A 19,976-nucleotide genomic window follows, 5' to 3' on the forward strand; every position below is an offset into this window, starting at 1 on the left:
CTGGTTCTCAACCAACCCTTGATGCTAAATGGAAGAAAATAGAGGAGGAGGTTGCATATGAATGCATTGCTAGATGGTGGTATGATGCAAACATACCTTTTAATGCTACTAATTCTGCATATTATCAACCCATGATTGATGTTATAGCTTCATGTGGAGCAGGCTTCAAAGGCCCTAGCTTTCATGATATCAGGGGGCCACTTTTACAAAATGAGGTCCAAAGAATAGAAGAGTACTTTACAGAGTTCAAGCAATCATGGACCAAAACAAGATGCACAATTATGTCTGATGGATGGACTGATGGTAGATCTCGCACCATATTAAATTTCTTAATTGCTTGTCCAAAAGGTACTATGTTTCTCAAATCTGTTGATGCATCTGATCAAGTGAAGGATGCACAATTGCTATTTCATCTTTTGGATGAAGTAGTTATGGAAGTAGGGGCTGAAAATGTTGTACAAGTTATCATAGATAATGCCTCTAACTATGTTGCAGCGGGAAAGATGTTGGAGGAAAAACACCCCACCATTTGGTGGTCTCCATGTGTAGCCCATTGTTTGGACCTCATGCTTGAGGATATTGACAAAATTGAGTGGGTGAAGAAGTGTGTGGAAGATGCAAAATCCATAACCAGGTACATCTACAACCACTCATGGGTTTTGAACCTTATGAGAAAGCACACAGGGGGTAAAGAGCTTGTTCGATCAGCCATTATACACTTTGCAACCAACTTCTTTTCGTTGCAATCCCTTGTTCAACAAATAGCAAACTTGAGGAAATGTTTTCATGTGATAAATGGAATTCATCTTAGTGGAGCAAAAAGGCAAAAGGGAAACAGATGGTTGACCAAGTATTTGACAAAAGATTTTGGTCAAAGGTAGAGGAGATTGTGCTATTTAGTGAGCCTCTTGTCAAAGTTTTGCGGATGGTGGATAGTGATAAATCTGCTATGGGTTTTGTTTATGAGGCCATGGATCAGGCCAAGGAACAAATAAAGGCAGCATATGGGGATAAAAGACAAAAATACATTCCTTTATGGAGAATCATTGATGAAAGATGGAACAAACAACTCCATAGACCTTTACATGCAGTCGACTACTACTTAAATCCAAGGTATGTAATTTTGGATTTCAATTCTCATTGCTTATAAGTTATAAGTTTTAACTTTTGCTTTTAGCTTTTAGTTTTGTTGACTTGATGAATATGTTTTTGTTTTTTGAATTTTGAAGGTACCATTACACTACAAATTTTGAGGTTGATGGGGAGGTTTTAGGGGGATTGTATAAATTCATTGAGCGCATGGTCTCAAATTCCAAGACTCAAGATCAAATTCATAACAAGCTCTTGAATTTTAGTGAGAGTCTTGGTACCTTTGGAATTTCTATGGCTATAAGAAATAGAGCAGAGTCCCCCAGGTAAAAATTGTTAAAATTTGCAAATTCTTATATTAATAATTTACTCATTTGATTTCAACTTTCAAATTCATTTGCTAATACTTTTTTTCTTTCCACTCTTTTTGCAGCCTATTGGTGGCAACAATTTGGTAGTGAATGCCATCAATTGCAATTAGAATTTTGAGTCAGACATGTAGTGCTTCAGGGTATGAGCGAAATTGGAGTGTGTTTGGGCGTATACACACTAAGAAGAGGAACTTTTTGGAGCAAAAACGGTTGTATGACATGGTTTTTGTTCAGTACAACCTTAGGTTGAGGCGCAATCAATTGCTGAATAAAACCGAAACAAGCAACATTGTCTTGGGTGACTTTGATCCAACATCAGAAAGGGTTGTGGAGAGTCAACTAACAACATTTGACAATGAAGACCTTTCTTGGTTGGATTTGGACCCACCTCCACAGGATGCAGAGGCAGTAATATTAGAAGTACCAGTAGCAGCGTCAGGGCCAGGGGAATCAAGCCATAATCCCATTGTAGACTTGGATGCTACTCATTCTTTAGATGAGGATGAAGAGGATGAGGAGGAAGATGATGATTGATGATTTGATCATTGATTTGCTATAGTTGTAGCTTGTAGCATTGTAGGATGTAGTATAATACTATGATCTAGCATGTTATTTTGGACTATAAAGGCCTTTTAGAGCCTGCTTCTTGATGTTTGTAACATTTTTGGTTCAACGATGTTTTGCACTAAGTGCTATTTTGGTTATATGCACTATTACTTGCTATATAAATGAGAACTTTTGCATATTTGTGTATAAATGGTTTGGATTCATATGGATGTACATGAATATATCTGTTTTTTCTTTAAAATATGAATATTTTATGTGTTTTGGGTAAATCGGTTTTCTTTTTGGTTTTTTTCCAGTTCTAGTCTGGTTTCCACTGGTTCCCGGTCGACAAGGTTTTTCGGTTCGATGACCGGTTCACTTCCGATAACATTGGGACACACACATTCCACAATATCTAGAAATCGTTTTGGGAAATTCCACCTAGAGACAATTTTATTAAAATAATTAATTATTTTTAATGGGTCCCTAAGTCTAAACTTAGGAAATTAAAATAATTAAAGGGTATTAATCTAACTATGGGTGAAACTTCTAGAAGAAGACGAAGATCGAGTCCAAATGATCTGAGCCATTGATTAGAATCTAATCTGGGCCGTTGGTTCTCAATTGGAGGATTATAAGGACTTCGATGGGAATTTGGAAAACACACCAGGCAGATACTCAGTGACCTGAGTAAGATCGATTTTCTCATTGGTCGAAGTTCGGCAAGAGGAAATCGATTCAGAGGGAGAGTTGCAGGTGAGGAGGAGAGAGAGAGGGTAGCAACGTCAGTCAGGAGTGTAGGAGTAGAAGTCATAGAGCAGAGAAGGAACAGCACAAAGGCTGTGATGCAGAGGGACAACGCAGAGGTTGACTCTGGGACTGTGCAGTCCCCACGCAGAAGCTAACACAGTGAGGTGCAGAGGGGGCAACAGGTCCTCTCTCGAATAAAATCTCGCCGAGAAGTGTGAGAGAATTGTTAGTAAATTTCTCACAAAGATTCCTTTTTTATTATGATGGTTGTATCTCGTACATGAGATTTTTGCTGAAGATTAATAAAGAAACCCTCATTTGCTGCACTGGTTTTCCCGCATTGGGTTTTTCCGGGGACAATTATTCAAAAATAACTGTCATTGTGATTATACTTGTGCTATTATTTTTTTCTTGCATTTACTTTCTGCAGTATTTTAATTGTGAAGGATGCAATAGAATTTATTTCGATATTTGCCGTAGAAACAATGTGAATAGCGTATTTCAGAATTAATAAGTAAAAGAAATAATATCAGTCACTGCAGTTGGATTTCTATTTAGAAATTTTCACAACACTCATGGATGACTGGCTATATAAGAGGGGGTATAGCTCAAGCTATTATTGGATTTTGATTGCTTTACACCCCTTGCCATTCATTTGCATTTTAACATTTAGCTTATGCTTTATCTTTTCTTATAGTTACATCAATCCAACCCCTTTTTCTTATAGGACAAGGTATACAGGGAACCAGTGCAAGCGACTAACAAGAAATCAAAAGATGCAACAATGGAATAAGGGGAATGACAACAAGTGTTAAGTATGAATAACATTGAACACTACCATAATCAGAGCTTTAGAGCCACATATTTGTTCCCTTCCCAGATAATGAAAGAAAGACCCTGAGGAAGGTCACACTAGACTAGGAACAAATAATAACCACCAAGGTGAAATAAGGGAAGATGCATACGACTAAAGCGGTCTATAATCCAATTTATACCCATGATCCATACTAGAATGCCTTAAACATTAAGTGAAAGCACTTGCATGCAAAAATGGTTGATGTACCTCGCAAAAGGTGACCCCACCTTCATTGTATGGATATGTAGATAAATAGATGTACTGACTGAAGAATGGGTAAGAGACTCATGGGGCTAGCTATTTGTGGATCATGGCAGGGGCTTCTGGCTGGCAAGTTGCGTCATAAGAGGAACATTTCTCCTAGGGCTACCCATGCATATGGATAAGTAACAGGCCCTTTCACAGTAGTTGAAGACTCTGATGGTGACATTCCTTTTGGTCATCTCACTGATCCTTGGACAGATCCAACAGGGCTTCATAGCCTCCCTCTCTTTCTTTTGTGTTCTGCCTTTTGCTCAATACTAGGAACCTCAGAGTCTCTCAGTATATAGCACTTCTATTGTACCAACACTCATCATATACTCTCTCTTTTAGCTTTTCTTAGTTTTCTTTAGCAGACATTTAGGGCTAGTCTTTAGCCAACTCTTAGATCATGGATTTTATTATCTTTTTGCTTTTAGCATTGTTTTAGCGGATATCTTGGCACTCCCACTTTGTATTGACATTGGTGCTTATTTTTAGTCTCTTTTGTTGAAGAATCTAGGGCAAAGTAGTGTAGTGTGATTATTTGGTTACTTGATAACAAGTTGTGGTGTATTTTTACTTTTCCTTATTAGCTTCTTCTTCTTCTTCTTCTTATTAGTGCATATGTGTGTACTTCATCAAACTGCTACCAAAACATAAAAACAAGAACACAAGATATTGGCTCTCTGCCAGGGCCAATCCCTGTCTTCTCTTGAGAGGGAAACCCTTTAGTGAATTTCGCTTATTAAAGCTTCTATTGATCAATGCCAAACCCTAGACCCCTGACAAGAGGATCCTCCTAGCACAAGTAAAGTCTTCCCTCCTTTCTGCACCTTATACCCTGACACTTTGTTTCCCAACACTTCGTACTCCTTCTTTTGGCACTTCGTTCTCCTACTCCTTGGTGATAGGCTCTCTTATACTAGTTCTAGAGGAGATGTTTCTTCTTGATCTTAAGTGCACTGACTCACATAGGATTATGCTCTTCTTCTCTTCACCAACCGAGCTTCTTCTTCATGTAGGATTGCAGACCTGAAGTGGCAACCCTGCAACCCTAAATTCTTGCACGTGTGGGAGGATTCGTGGTGTATTTGGTTCCTTTCTCCTTCATATGTGAGAGTCCCTTCTTCGCTTCAATGAGAGGCCTTATAGGTCTAAGTTGCAAGCCCAAACAATGAGAAATATGGTGCTGTTATACTATTGCTGATATGACCATAGAAAGCCGTCCTTTTCTCACACGTGTGACTACGTTTAACCTAGAAAACAGTCCTTCAAGCTTCGTTGTTCTTCCTCCTTACTTCGCTGCCCTAGTAAACCCTTTTTCTTCGGCTTCCTTTGTTCCTTTTCTCCTCTTTTCCCTTGTGGATTTCAAAGCTCAATGGATATATTGTATTAGAGTGGACAACCTCTATAAATAGAGGACTGTCCCTCCATTTAGGCCGACTAGTCACCTTGTTTGTAGGCCGATTTTGAGGGCTGTTTTGGAGGCTGATTTGTTGAGCAGACTTTGGATAGTTTCCATGGTGGTATAGCATGCTTGAAGGAGCTTTTTGATGGTGCCATTGCATAGGAGTAGACTTGAATTTTCTTGGAGGTTCTCCCTTTGGCTTTAATATATATTTATACATGATGTAACAAGCCCTTAAGGCCTTCAACATTTCCTTTTGACTATTTGACTCGCCTATAGCACTTTGACATGTGCTAGACCTACTTTAATGAGCAAGAAACTCATTGACATATATCATAAAAATAATATTTATTTTCTTGAATAAGTACAAATATCAAAAGTACATTTATGAAGATCGAACCTAGTTACATTTCCTTCAACACTCCCTCTTAACTAGGGAGGTATTCATACAATATTACAAGGTGTTTGGCTATTATCAATCTTGAAGAATTCACATAAGAGAAACCGGATTTGTAATCCATCTGTTATAGCATCATATTCATCAGCATTGTCATAGTGCAAGGCCTTGACTAACAACTCCATCTCTCTACGAGACCATGAACTACAATGCTGGCAAGACCAATGATTTATAAACACCTTCATCATTGAGGTGCATACCCACCTGGGTGTTCTCTGAGTATGACCTTCTAGGACTATTATTATCTTAGGTTCCCAACCCTCAAAGAATATCAGTTGTCTTGCCTACTCTTGTCTTGGATGCCCTACTCATCCTCAAAGAGTATCAGATGCTAGATGATTACCTAATCCTCCCATTCTTTCTTCCCAAGTGAAGACAAGAATGTAGTGTCTATCTTGTGTCTACATTTCCATTCATGGCCTTCATCTAGACTTACGAATGTTAGTCCTGGTCTAGTGCATGACCCATGAGATGGAAAAACACAAATGTCACTCCTTTGTAATCAGGGGTGATTCAAAACTCCCTCTTGATCAAGGACGTGTCAGATCTCCCTCTTATCTAGGGACTCTTTCATTCATCAACAACTTCTTCTTCGTGGGTCCTTTAGCTGCTTGTTCTCCTTCCTTTCTTTGATGTCATGAAGTGTTTGTTTGAACTTCTTCTAGGTAGGGCACCATCCATCGATCACATTCCTTCCTGGCTTTTCATGTCATTGCGTCCTTCGTGGAAAGTGGCTTTCGTGTCATACATTAGGTTTTCTTGTCATGTGGCTACTCTGTCATCTTGTCCATGCTTCAGAATACTCTTCTCATGGATGCTTCGTTGTACTTGCTTGTTTACAGGCTTCAACGGTTCAACCTAGTAGCACATCATGACTTCATCTCGATATTGCTTCAACATTGCTTTTTCTTTTGTTGAATGACTTCTTCATCACGGAATCAACGATTTTCATATCTCCAAGGCCTTCATAGGTGTCAAGGGTCCTTCCTTCCTTTTTCAGAGTTGTCCTGCCTTCTCTCGGGAGATATCTTCAAAGTATCTTGTCAGATAGTGATTCTCAGTGATCATGGTGTTCTTCACATGCTTAATCTCTTTCTTCATTTGCTTCTTCTCAGATAGATAGGTCAACCATCTAATGCTTCTTGTGAGAGCATTCCTTCATTGCTTGCTTTCTGGACTTGTCAACATTTCTTCTTACTTCTTAGTTAGCAATCTTATGCTCCTTATGTGAGCATATTCTTTTGCTTGACCTTCATTGCAATGTAGTGCATGCCTTCGAGCATGTCTATGGTGAAAGAGATTCTTTCATACTTGATCATGTTATAGAACTATACCCATGACTCAATAATATACAAATGATAACATGACTAAACTTTGATGCATACATACATCATCTTGATTCTTCTTTGATCATCTTAGCTTCATTTGGTTTTCCTTGGTGTGGCTGTTCTTGCTTCATCCTAGCTTGCCTGCATATCATCCTTTTCTTGAATCCCATGAATGGGATTCCCAATGAGACATTTGCTTTGGTCCATGAACCTTCTTTTGAAGATTCCATCATAGGATCTTAAAGATCCTTGCCTTGCAAATGCTTCTTTTCTTTTTGATGATAGAGGTCTTCTAAGATTCTTAATCATGATCAATTTGCCTTTCATCGTGGATGAGGTCCTATACTAGGTATGCTCCTTTTACATGAATATCTTGAGCTATATCTGCCATGCTCCTATATTCTAGAAGATATTTCTACCCATGCATTTTTATTTTTATTATAAATGCTACATCTTCATGAGTATCTAGAATTCTATGTACATCACGCTTCTAGATTCTAGAGGATGGTTGTAGCCATGCAATATTATTCTATTCCTACATGCTCCCATACTATTCAAAACTTTGAAAGAAGTCTAGAAGTAAAGAGTTTGACCTAGTCATAGTAGAGATTTGGAGGATCTTCCTTCTTTTGCTTCTTTCATTCTTCTTTCACTTATTGAGTTATGCGAGCTTCTTCCCTCTTCCTTTTGTTGTTGTTGTCCTTCTTAAGCTTAGGACAATTCCTTTTGTAGTGTCCATATTCTTGGCATCCAAAACATTGGATTTTGGACATGTCTTTATTGTTTGTTCTTCATGGACCAAACTTGCCAAATTTACCCTTTCTCTTGGCCATGGTAGCAAATGCTTGCTCCTTTGATCCCACATCTTCTTTTGCCTTGAGTTTGGTTTCCTTTGTCTTGCATAGAGACCACATTTCCCTAAGAGTGGTTGCTTCCTTCTTGGCATATATACTTGATGTGAAGTTTCCCCACACCTCAGGTAGAGCATTGAGTACTACAGTTGTCATCTCTCTATCAGACATGGCTTCCCCAAGCTCTTGAAGTTGATCTCTCATTTCAAAGATTTTAATGAAGTGGGGAGCTATTCCTTCCTTTGTTATCTTCATCTTGTATAATTCATTCCTTAGAGATATTACTTCTCTGGTTGTGGATATCGAGAATAGCTCTACTAGCTTATCATAAATTTCTTTTGATGTCTCAAACTTGGAGACATAGGGAATGATAGAGTCTTTGATTGATTCTATCATAATCCTTTGAGCTCGTCTCATCCTTATTGTACTTGGCTAAGCCTTGAGTTTGTTCCTTAGCAGGGATTGTGATATTCCCTTTGACATGTTCTAGGAGTTCATTCTCCTTGAGAAGTAGATCAATCATCTTCTTCCATGCAAGAAAGTTATTGGTACCTTCCAATTTATTGCTTTCCTTGCAAAAAGACATTGATGCATATTCAGAAGGGGACATGTACTTACTTGATAGATTTTGAGATGTAATGAACTTGCTTCCTCCTTGAAGACTTGATGGCTTGCCTTTCTTGGATTTTGATGTTCTTCAAGTTGCCTTCTCCAAGTGGACTTGCTTGAGGATGAGATTTGCTTGAAGACTTATAGCTTGATGTAGTTTTGGCTTCAATCTGCTCTTCTTTGTAGGTGCCTTTATGTAAGACTCTTCTACTAGCTTTGTAGACCTCCTTGATGCATGATGGATTGTAGACCCTTCTTGTCTTTGAAGTGATTGAGACTTCTAGGCTTGATGCTTAGACTTTGTAGATGCTTCTCCTTCATGAGTGTTCTTGAGTTGCCCCTTCCTTGATGTGTCACCTTAGCTCTGATACCATGTTGAAGAATTTAGGGCAAAGTAGTGTAGTGTGATTCTTTGGTTACTTGATAACAATTTGTGGAGTATTTTTACTTTTCCTTGTGAGCTTATTCTTCTTCATTTTCTTATTAGTGCATATGTGTGTACTTCATCAAACTACTACCAAAACATAAAAACAGGAACACAAGATATTGGCTCTCTACCAGGGCCAAAACCTCTCTTCTCTTGAGAGGAAAACTCTTTAGTGAATTTCTCTTATTGAAGCTTCTATTGATCAATGCCAAACCCTAGACCCCTGACAAGAGGATCCTCCAAGCACAAGTCAAGTCTTCCCTCTTTTCTGCACCTTATACCCCGGCACTTCGTTTCCTAGCACTTCGTCCTCCTTCTTTCGGCACTTTGTTCTCCTACTCCTTGGTGATAGGCTCTCTTATACTAGTTCTAGAAGAGATGTTTCTTCTTGATCCTAAGTGCACCTACTCACATAGGATTATGCTCTTCTTCTCTTCACCAATTGAGCTTCTTCTTCATGTAGGATTGCAGACCTGAAGTGGCAGCACTGCAGCCCTAAATTCTTGCACGTGTGGGAGGATTCGTGGTGTATTTGGTTCCTTTCTCCTTCGCATGTGAGAGTCCTTTCTTTGCTTCTATGAGAGGCCCTATAGGTCTAAGTTGCAAGCCCAAACAATGAGAAATATGGTGCTGTTATACTGCTGCTGATATGACCACAGAAAGGCCTCCTTTTCTCGCACGTGTGGCTGTGTTTAACCTAGAAAACAGTCATTCAAACTTCGCTGTTCTTCCTCCTTACTTCGCTGCCCCAGTAGAACCTTTTTCTTTGGCTTTCTTTGTTCCTTTTCTCCTCTTTTCCCTTGCGGATTTCAGAGCTCAATGGATGCACTGTATTGGAGTGGACAGCCTCTATAAATAGAGGACTGTCCCTCCATTTTGGCCAACTAGAAGGCTGACTAGTCACCTTGTTTGCAGGCTGACTTTGAGGGCTGTTTTGGAGGCAGATTTGTTGAGCAGACATCGGATAGTTTCCATGTTGGTGTAGCATGCTTGAAGGAGCTTCTTGATGTTCCATTGCATGGGAGTAGATTTGACTTTGCTTGGAGGTTCTCCTGTTGACTTTAACATATATTTATACATGATGTAACATGCCCTGAAGGCCTTCAACATTTCCTTTTGACTATTTGACTCACCTATAGCACTTTGACATGTGGTAGACCTACTTCAATGAGCAAGAAACTCATTGACATATATTATAAAAATAATATTTCTTTTCTTGAATAAGTACAAATATCAAAAGTACATTTATGAAGACCGAACTTAGTTACATTTCCTTCAACACTTTTGACCTACTTCTGTGCTTTTGTTGGACATTAACAAAATTATCTTATCTATTCTTTGTTTTTTTTTTTTAATTCCTTAAAAACAGGTGGTCAATTGTACGACAAACTTAAAGTATTTTTGATTCTTTCCATTGTTAGGAGATGATGTGAATATACATATAATATCTAGAAATATTTTCACACCTTGTAACTAAGGTTTAAATTTTCCCTCATGCGTGATGCTTATATTTACTGTTGATGTATCGTCCACGGACAGAATGCAATCTTAACTCTGATTATTGAACTACCGGTGAGACTCAACCCTAATAAAAATAAGGTTCTGACAAATAAAATTCCAGTTCTTTTAAATATAAAAGCTACTTAGATTTACTTGATAGTTCATTTGCCACAAACCAGTAGGATTTTTTGAATAGTTCTGTTAATTATTGATTTTACTTATTTTGAATTTGCTGTGGTATTTTGGATATGGTCTCAATTACTCTCTTCTGTATGTATTTTGGGAAGCAGATACCTTTTCCTAATTTTTTTTTTTTTTTTTTGGTTCTTCTTCCCGTACATACTCATTTTTTGTGTAAATGTTGCAGACATATTTAGGTATACAAATATTCAGATTCTACTTCAAATGTACCAAATGTTCAGCAGAGTTGACTATAAAGACAGATCCTCAGAACTCCGATTATGTGGTCGAGTCTGGTGCATCTCGTAATTTTGAACCTTGGCGTGCTGAGGATGAGGTAATCAAGACACATCTAAATTAATTTAATTATTCTTGTTTGCTTGAGATCATGTTTTCATGGAATCCTATTGAGATGAAGTATAAGGTATTAAAACTTATATATTGCAGGAAGCAGATAAGGAAAAGAAGAAGAAAGAAGCTGAGGAGATGGGTGATGCAATGAGGTCATTAGAAAATCGTACAATAGATTCCAAGAGAGAAATGGATATACTTGCTGCCCTGGATGAGATGAAATCTATGAGGGTAAGATTTACCTGGATCTGACTGGATTGATGTGTTCGTGTACTAATACAACTCTTTGACATGCAACCTTTCCCTAAATTGGTGGTGACTGTTATTGTTGCCTTGCTCTGGGTTCCTAACTTTCAAGTTTCAATGATGTAGTATTAATGAGCAGATTTTGTTTCTGAAATATTATGTCAAATAACTGCAGATTTTATGTCTGAAAATAAACGTTAAGAATTATTAGGATCATGGCAACAGAAGATTTATCAATGATATATTACTTTGCTTTTCTAATTTGTGACCTTTTTCCTATTTCTTCGTTACTTTAACTCAGGTATGCTGTCATGTGTAGATGAATTATCTGTCTTGTCTGGAGATTGAAAGTTTTGCCAAACTTGTTTCAGGCAAGGCAAGCAACTGTTAGCACAGATGAAATGCTGGAGGCTCTTCGACGTACAACAGAAGTAAAGGTACACAATTTTTATTTACCATTGAACCAACACTTGTACTGAAGACATTTTAGGGTGAGAAATTGGAAGTATTCCTTCTTCTGCTGATATTTGATTGCTATCATATGGCAGGAAAAGGAATTGGAAGAAGAAGACGAGGCACTCATCAAGTCTGTATTTCTCCAGGTTGTTATCTGGAACAATTGCATGGATTCTGTAAGCTAGATGATAGTCTATGCTTTTGTTGGGATTTTGTCCCTTATTATTGCAGTCTTTGAATTTACAATATTCACTTAATTTACCTTCAACTGACATGTAGTGTAGCAGGATTCTGATAACTTAGTACGACGATTAGAGGATGATGAGGATGATTACGAAAGTGCATCCCAACAAAGGTTCGAGTCCAGAGAAAAGAATGACCACAGATTGAAGGTAAGACACAATTTTTCCACATTGCCTTGAAAATAATGTTAAAATATTCAGGCACTAGGATAATGTGAAACCTATTATTTCAAGCTTCTAAAATGTTTTGGTTGTTAACAGTTGTCTGATTCTATTCAACCAACAGTACTACAAACCCATGGCAAGTTAAGTGCTGTGAAATCTATTTTTGACTTTCGAAATGGACAAATCCTGTAACATCAACCAGTTAGCTTTACTAATTTTTGGATATTAATAATTTCCAACACTTTCTATGAAGGAATATCAACAAGAATTGGATTCCGGCATGGCACAAAGCATGTGGATCTCAAGGTGACTTATAATTCCACCCCATTGACTGTATTAAATTAGGAATTAATAAGAATAACAACACTAGAGGTAACTTAAATCTTAAATAGAAAAATTTACTGAAGCCGACCTTCTTAATATTATTTTAATTTTTTTTAGTTAATAACATTAACTCAAATCTATATTTGGATTCTCTCTTCACAAATCATTCCTAATGGTACATCATGCTGTCTTAAATGAAAAATTAACGAGGTTTATCTTGAAGATTCCATAAATGTTCTATTATAGATGTTGATTTCCATTGTTGCACTGGAACTATTCCCAGGGTTTGTGAACTAGTTTCCAATGTTTCCCCATTCTTTGGAACTTGGGAGCTGGAGCGACTCTAGAAATGGCTGTAACATGTGGGAGCTCCAGGGTCAGAGCAGAGCTGCTAATTGAGGGTGTTCTCATTCCATTCCATGCGGCTGGGAGTGTACATGGTACCTGGCCTATTGACAAGCAACTAGACATTCCTCAACTGGCCAGAAACTTTTGCATATTCCCCGCCATTTTCCCTACAGAAAAGCACCAAAGAGGTGTGTTCCCGTTTCATTGCTACATCAGCCATTTCTTGGTTCTATTTCATTTTTGGGTGGGAGCAGTTCTAGGAATGGCTGGAATGTTTTGGAAGTGTCAGGGTTAGAGCAGAGCTGCTAATTGAGGGTGTTTCCATTCCATTCCATGCAGCTGGGAGTGTGCATGGTGCCTGACCTATTGGCAAGCATTTGACGCACTCCTCAACTGGCCAGGGACTTCTGCCTATTCCTAGACACGTGCCGTACAGAAAGAAAATAAACAGATGCATTCTTGGTGCTGTTTCAGTGCTGCATGAGCACTGTTGGGATACATAAACGGCCAGCAAGGCCTGAAAAAACATAAACACTACAATAATAAAAAATAAAGCAAAACCCCTATCTTACTGTATAAACTCATCCTCTGTGTTAATTTGGCAGCTCGGTGACAAATTCCAATCATGGGACTAGATTCCTCTTTTTTAGAGGACCAATTTTGATTATTGAAGCACTCAATTTGGACAAGGGAAAGTGTATTTTTGAAGAAAAGTTCACATGTGCACAAAAGGACAGGTCGGCCCAAAAGAAAAATTGGACAACCATGGATGGCTATAAATACCAGTGTTGCGAAAATGACGATTTTTTGACTCAGCCGATATTATCGCCCGATTTTTACAAAGTTTATATATATATATATATATATATATATATATAATTTATCGAAAAAGCGATTTTCTCCAAAAAATCGCGATTCAAACAGAAAAAATTGCAACCCTTCAGGACAGCGGACTTGTTTGAGCGTTGAAGAGAAGAGGAAGGCATCTACTAAGGCAGAGGAGGAGAAAAACATGAGATTTTAGCATCCCAAGCAAGAGAATTTCATGTTTGGACCAAATTTCTTCGGCAAACCGTGGTTTCCAGGTATGGGCACTAAATTTGGCCATTTGTTTTTGCTTGGGTTTCTATAACCTATTGATTACCAATGATTTTTGAGTGGATTTGATGGTTTTTTTTTTCATTTTTGTTGCATAGAATGGAGAGGGTTCATTTTGGTCAAAAATGCAAAAACTTGATTGTTAGATTTATTAGTTTAATTTTTTCTTGTGCTCTATTTTTTTGCATAATTTTTTATTGGGTTTGAATGTGCATTTTTCTATTATTGTTAGATTGAGTTGAGTTCTTTTTTTTTTGTAAAAAATTCAATGTGTTGTGTCATGTATGTATTTTTTTTTAATTTTTTTAACTTGCAATTCTTATTGTGCCATAGGTTCAACTTCAAACTTCATTTTACATTAAAACTCAAGAGTTCAACAAAGTTACAAAAATGTTAAAGAAATTGGACCTTCTGTGAGAATTTGGTGAACCTGATGGAGGGTTTGCTAGAATAAACTTGTCTTGCAAGTTGTGTGGGCAGCATATGTCAGGGGAGGGGTTTATAGATTGAAGTATCATTTTGCACAAATCCCTGGACGTGATGTAGGGCGGCAGAGCCTTGCACCGATACAAATGCGGAAATCATTCGAAGAGCCATGAGATCATTGGAAGAATTAGAGCAAGACAAAGTGACCAAAGCAGATCTGAAGAAGCAACTAGCAGGGAGTGTGTTAGGATGTGAATATGGAAGTGGCACTAGTTCTACTTCAGCATCAATGTCTACAACCAACCCTGTAACTACTTCATCATTTTTTGTTCCTAGAACCACGACTGATTCACAACCATCTATCACTTCAATGCTTAAAAGAAAGGAGAAAGAACAAGCTGACAAGTTGTTGGGCAGGTTTCTCCTTTGGAGTGATATTCCTTTTAGCATTGCAAGAAATAATTCATTTTTCCAACCTGCCATTGATGCTATTGCAATTGTTGGCCCATGGTACAAAATTCCTTCTTATGATGACTTTAGAGGCTGCATTCTTCAAGATGAAAAGGTTGACTGCACCAAAAGATTGGAGGAGTTTAGGGCATCATGGGCACAAACCGGATGCATTGTGATGTCAGATGGTTGGACCGACCAAAAGGGGAGAATCCTTATAAATTTTTTGGTTAATTGTTCCAAGCGAACAATGTTTATGAAATCTATTGATGTATCTTCACGTATCAAAGATGCAAAATTATTATGTGATTTGTTGGATGTGTTTATTTTGGAGGTGGGTGCAGAACGTGTTGTCCAAGTCACAATGGACAATGCTGCAAATTATGTTGCTGCTGGAAAGATGCTTATGGAGAGGCATCCTACTTTATTTCGGACACCTTGTGCTGTACATTGTATTGATTTGATGTTGGAGGACATACGAAAAATTTCCTTTGTCAAAGATATTGTTGACTTATAAAAAAACATTACAAAATTTATATATAATCATGCATTTGTGCTTAGTTTGATGAGAAAATTTACTAACAACAAGAAGTTGGTGCACCCTGCCATTACACGGTTTGCCACCAGTTTCATATTTTTTCAATCCCTTTTGAATTCTATGTGGGATGTGAAGAGTGTTTCTTTCAGATGAGTGGCGTGCTTTGACATTTAGCCACAAAGCAGGGGAGAGGCCATATGCAGATTAGTTTCGTACCAGGAAAACTTCTGGGCGGGAGTGCAGGAGGTGTGTAGCGTTACTGAACCTTTGATAAAGGTTCTTCGATTAGTTGATGGTGGAAAGCCGGCAATGGGCTATTTGTATGAGGCCATGGACAGGGCCAAAGAATCCATTTGGGACTATGATGATAAGGGAGATGAGGGGTTTCAGAAACAACTCCTCCTATGGAAAGTGATTGATGAACGATGGAACAACATACTCCATCGTCCCATTCATGCTGTAGGGATCTACCTGAACCCCACATTTTCTTACCCATGTGGGTTCTTATTTGATGCTGAGATCATGAATGGATTCTTAACCTGTGTTCAGAGGATGATGCGATCTCCAGCAGAACGTGCAAAAATCTCCAAAGAAATGGAGATATACAGGATGGCAGGTGGCACATTTAGCTTTGAGATGGCTATGGTTGATAGGAAGACTAAAATGCCAGGTATTTTTTAGTTTGTTTCAAATTTCATTCTCTTCAAGTTCATAACTTCATACTTTTCTTCAATTTTCAAATTTCATTTTCTTTTTCTTATGTTTATCTTATTTGTAATTTTGTTGTAGATGCATGGTAGACTCACTATGGTGCCAGGGTACCCCATCTGCGAAAGCTTGCCATTTGAACCCTCAACCAAACATGTAGATCCTTAGGAGACACAACCTACCCAGGCTACCCCTACCACCAATAGAGGACGTGGTTTGCCTCTTGTAGCTCCTAGTTCTCAGCTTCTAGAACACAACAGAGTCCACTGCCAACTCCACCAACATCTACATCTAGAGGGAAAGGGAAAGCTAGTGCATTTTCTTGCAAGAGGGGCAAAGGAAATCAATAGTAGTAGTTATTTGGTTCATTTCATTGTATATGACATTATGACTCATGATATGAGATACATTATTATATTTTTTGTTGATATTTTGACACTGAGTTGGGACTCTGGAGTCAGGACTTACTATTCAGGACATGATTCACTGTTATGTGTGATGTAGCACTAAAAATGATATTACACATCTTATATATTAGTTCTTTTATCATATTTATGTGTCAATGTATTTATTTTATGTTGTAGATGCTTTAGATATTCAAAAAATTGAAAAAATGATATTTTTGTATTTTACGATTTTTTCCCGATTTCTACCCATTTTTTCCCGATTTTTATGTTTTTTCTCCGAATTTTCCCCTCGCCAATTTAATCCCGATCGCGATTTTCACAACATTGATAAATAGAAGTCAAGTGACCCTCATTTGGACATCATCATCATGATCATTCTTCTTTCTTTGGGTTTGGCTTACACAAGTGCGAGACTGGGTCATGAAGATTGGTTCGTACAGGTCTGAAATTGTAGGGTCCAAAGCTCGTATGTGTGTTTAGGGTTTTGGTTTCCAGCGACAGGCATGCTTCGGGCAAATTTCGGTCACAATTGCAGGCATGCAAGCTCATGCGTGCAATTGGAGGGTTTCATCTGCACACATGTCACTCTCTGCATGCAGTTGGAAGCTAGGGTTTGACTTTTACAGTTGACTGAAGATTTCTTCATTTGACCACAGAGTTTGACAACTGAGCACAGACAGTGACAGTTGATCGCATGCTTATGAATCAGGGTTTTGATTATTAACATTGTTGGGTTCATCTCATGGGTGCTATTTAGTTGATTTTGTTGGATAAGATTATGGTTGAAGATATGGATCATTGTACTCTTTTTTGCTGAATCATTCAATGACAATCTAATAAGAAGAATTTGAAAGGGTTTTCCCCGTGGTGGGTTTTGTCCTAGTCTCCGACCAATCCTAGTGTTTCTATGTGCGAATGCTTTTCTTTTATTGTTCCTTTATGTTCCGCTGCATTGATGATGATATTGTTCTTTCTATATAGTTGCATACGTTGCTGAATAATGTTGTAAATTTGGATAATATTATGATGCTGTGGGGTGAATTTAATATTTGAATAATGAAATGTAATTATCAAAGCAAACAACAATCTAGCCATAAGAAAATTTAACATGGTATCAGAGTTGGGTTGAAGAAAGGTCATTGAAGATCTCTCCTATGAAGACACCATTGATGGAAGCAAGAGAATATGGAGGAGACCTAAAAGAAGGCTAGGGTTTGAAGGAAAACCTAGGCAATTTGGATATTAAGGTTTGATGGACATTATGAGGTTAGGGTTTGGAAGAAATCCTGGATTATGACAAAGATTTGAGATATGCAACATAGAAACCCTAGCATGATCAGTGTGAAGATGTTCCAACACTTTTGACAAATTTGATGTGGCCATAGATGGGATAGTCTCAATTATGTTGAAATTTCTAAGTCTAACCCATTAGAAATTTTATCTGTGTTCTCTGGTTTATTTCACCTACTTATTAATTACAAACAAGTTATTTAACCATATAAATACTGAAATAAACACAATACAGTCTCAACCATCTACAAATCAACCATAGGAAGAAATAAACAAACACGCAAGTGACACCGTTATTTTTGGACAACTCGTCCTTGGAAAAACCCAACTTGGGAAAACCAGTGCAACATTTCTGAGGGTTATTTTATTATGCAGTCTTTCTAAGTACAACTGGGTGCCAAACCGGCTCACCCGACAGAGAAGATAATCTGGCACTAATACCTCTCTATTCGGAAGCAGATATTCGGAAAGTCTGCCCCACTAAACCCTCTCCAACACGATCTAAAGCTCAGCGTCAGCCCTATGAGGCTCTGGGCAACCTCTACGACCCTCTACGTCACTCCTGCAACCTCTGTGTGAATCATGCAGGCCCTTTTGGCCTCTACGCAGTCCCTTCTGGCTCTAAGTGGCTCCCTCTGGCTCAACGTCTGCCTGTCTCTGGCTCAACGTCTGCCTCGCTCTGCTTTTGCGCTGGTCTCTCAACACTATCTCTGCCTCTTTGCCTCGTACTCATTGCCCCTTGCTGCAACTGATCATTGATTCGATTTCTCTTAGCAAACCCTGCTCTAGAAAATCGAGTGACTGATCACTCTGGTGTGTTCTCCAACTAACTGTCAAGCCTCCTCTTATACTTTTCGTGTTGGCCCTTCAATGATCGAGATTACATCTCTAATCAACGACTAAGATTAGGTTTGGCTTGATCCATGTCATTTAGAACCTTCTAACCTAGTTTTATATTAATACCCATTAATATTTTAATTTTCTTAAGTTTAGACTTAAGAACTCCATTAAAAATATTAATTATTTTAATATCTCCTTGACTAGGTAGAATCTGCCCAAACCATTTCTGGGTCTTGGAGATCTCATGTGCTTTAGCCTCTCCACCAATTTTCATGGCTAGAGCACACCGGATGCTACCCCAAATCAACAAATTAAACGTGATTGTTGATGAAATTGGTTGAAATATAATGAAGGAAACAATGTTGACTCTTGAAGGTTGGTTCAAGAAGGAAATGATCACCTCTTATTAAAGAGAAGTATTTTTTCGATTTATTGTGAAAATTGCTTAAACCTGGGAATCCCTACTACAACAATTGATGATATTCTATTACTTGTTAGATTTACATGAACCAGTTATTTGCAGTTTCCTACAACAAACATCAAAATACATACATTGCAGCCTACACCATTTAAATAATATGCCGAAACAAGAAACTGAACAATAGAGAAAGATACAACACAAATGACACAGTTGTTTTTGGACAAATGTCCCCGGAAAAAGCCAATGCGAGGAAATCGGTGCATCATATTTGAGGGTTTTTATTATTAAGTAGAAGTTATGTCTGAATACAATCTCTAGATGCCTTGCTGGCAATCCAGTACAAAGAATCACTCAACAGAAGAAATCGGTGAGATTACCTCACTCTACACTACAAGTCATGGCTGATTCGATAGCTGAACCAATGAATCCCCGACTACTTTTGCGCTACCCCTGCATGGGCCTGCGTCAAACTCTAAGGCACTGCGTCACCTCTGTTGTGATTCGATTTGCCTTCTAGAGATTATTCTAGCGCTCCTGGCTCAGAAACGCCAACCTCCTCAGCAAATTCGGACTTCTACGTGAAAGCTTTGCTCTGCTCTGTGTGGGGCCTGTGTGAGCCCTTCCTGGCTCTGCATCACCCTCTCTGCCTTCTGCGTTGCCTCCTCTGTGTGTCTCTCTGCCTCTCTGTTGAGTATTCTTGGCTCTGGAGAAGATCCTCTAGCCAAAACTCCCTTTGCCCCTCTTTGTGTGATCACTAGGAAATCACTGCGCTGCCTCTAACTTCATCGATTCGATATGACTGATCAACTCTTTGTGTGTATTTTCCAAATGACCCTCAAACCTCCTTAATAATCTTCTTGTTGACATTCAACAACCCAAATTAGAAGCAAATCAATGGCTAAGATCATTTCTGCTTGATCCTCGTTTTCTTCTAGAAGTTACACCCACACTTAGATTAATACCCATTAATTGTTTTAATTTCCGAAGTTTAGACTTAGGGTCCCATTATAATAAAATTGTCTCCGGGTGGAATTTTCCAAAACGCTTTCTG

General features: G+C 38.3%; 1 protein-coding gene across 5 annotated transcripts in view; it reads left to right on the forward strand.

The window, feature by feature from the left end:
- The window catches only part of LOC149185424 (coiled-coil protein (DUF572)), a 100,267-nt gene that overhangs the window by 32,411 nt on the left and 47,880 nt on the right, over window positions 1-19,976 (forward strand). The window contains exons 2-8 of one of the 5 annotated variants that reach the window (XR_016257382.1): window positions 10,803-10,952; window positions 11,063-11,197; window positions 11,584-11,649; window positions 11,761-11,844; window positions 11,953-12,060; window positions 12,172-12,381; window positions 12,683-13,832. Coding sequence is in view for 3 of the 5 variants with exons in the window: in XM_089417943.1 (XP_089274069.1) it covers window positions 10,803-10,952; window positions 11,063-11,197; window positions 11,584-11,649; window positions 11,761-11,844; window positions 11,953-12,060 (543 nt within the window). In the remaining 2 variants the exon portion in view is untranslated. Of the gene's footprint in view, window positions 1-10,802; window positions 10,953-11,062; window positions 11,198-11,583; window positions 11,650-11,760; window positions 11,845-11,952; window positions 12,061-12,171; window positions 12,382-12,682; window positions 13,833-19,976 lie in introns of those variants that run through there. The other 4 variants (XR_016257381.1, XM_089417943.1, XM_089417944.1 and 1 more) reach the window with 4 other exon arrangements.

This window comes from Pinus tabuliformis, chromosome 3_2, assembly GCF_031772625.1.
Source record: "Pinus tabuliformis cultivar Carrire ecotype Pingquan chromosome 3_2, CPIR1, whole genome shotgun sequence".
Taxonomy (NCBI): domain Eukaryota; kingdom Viridiplantae; phylum Streptophyta; class Pinopsida; order Pinales; family Pinaceae; genus Pinus; species Pinus tabuliformis.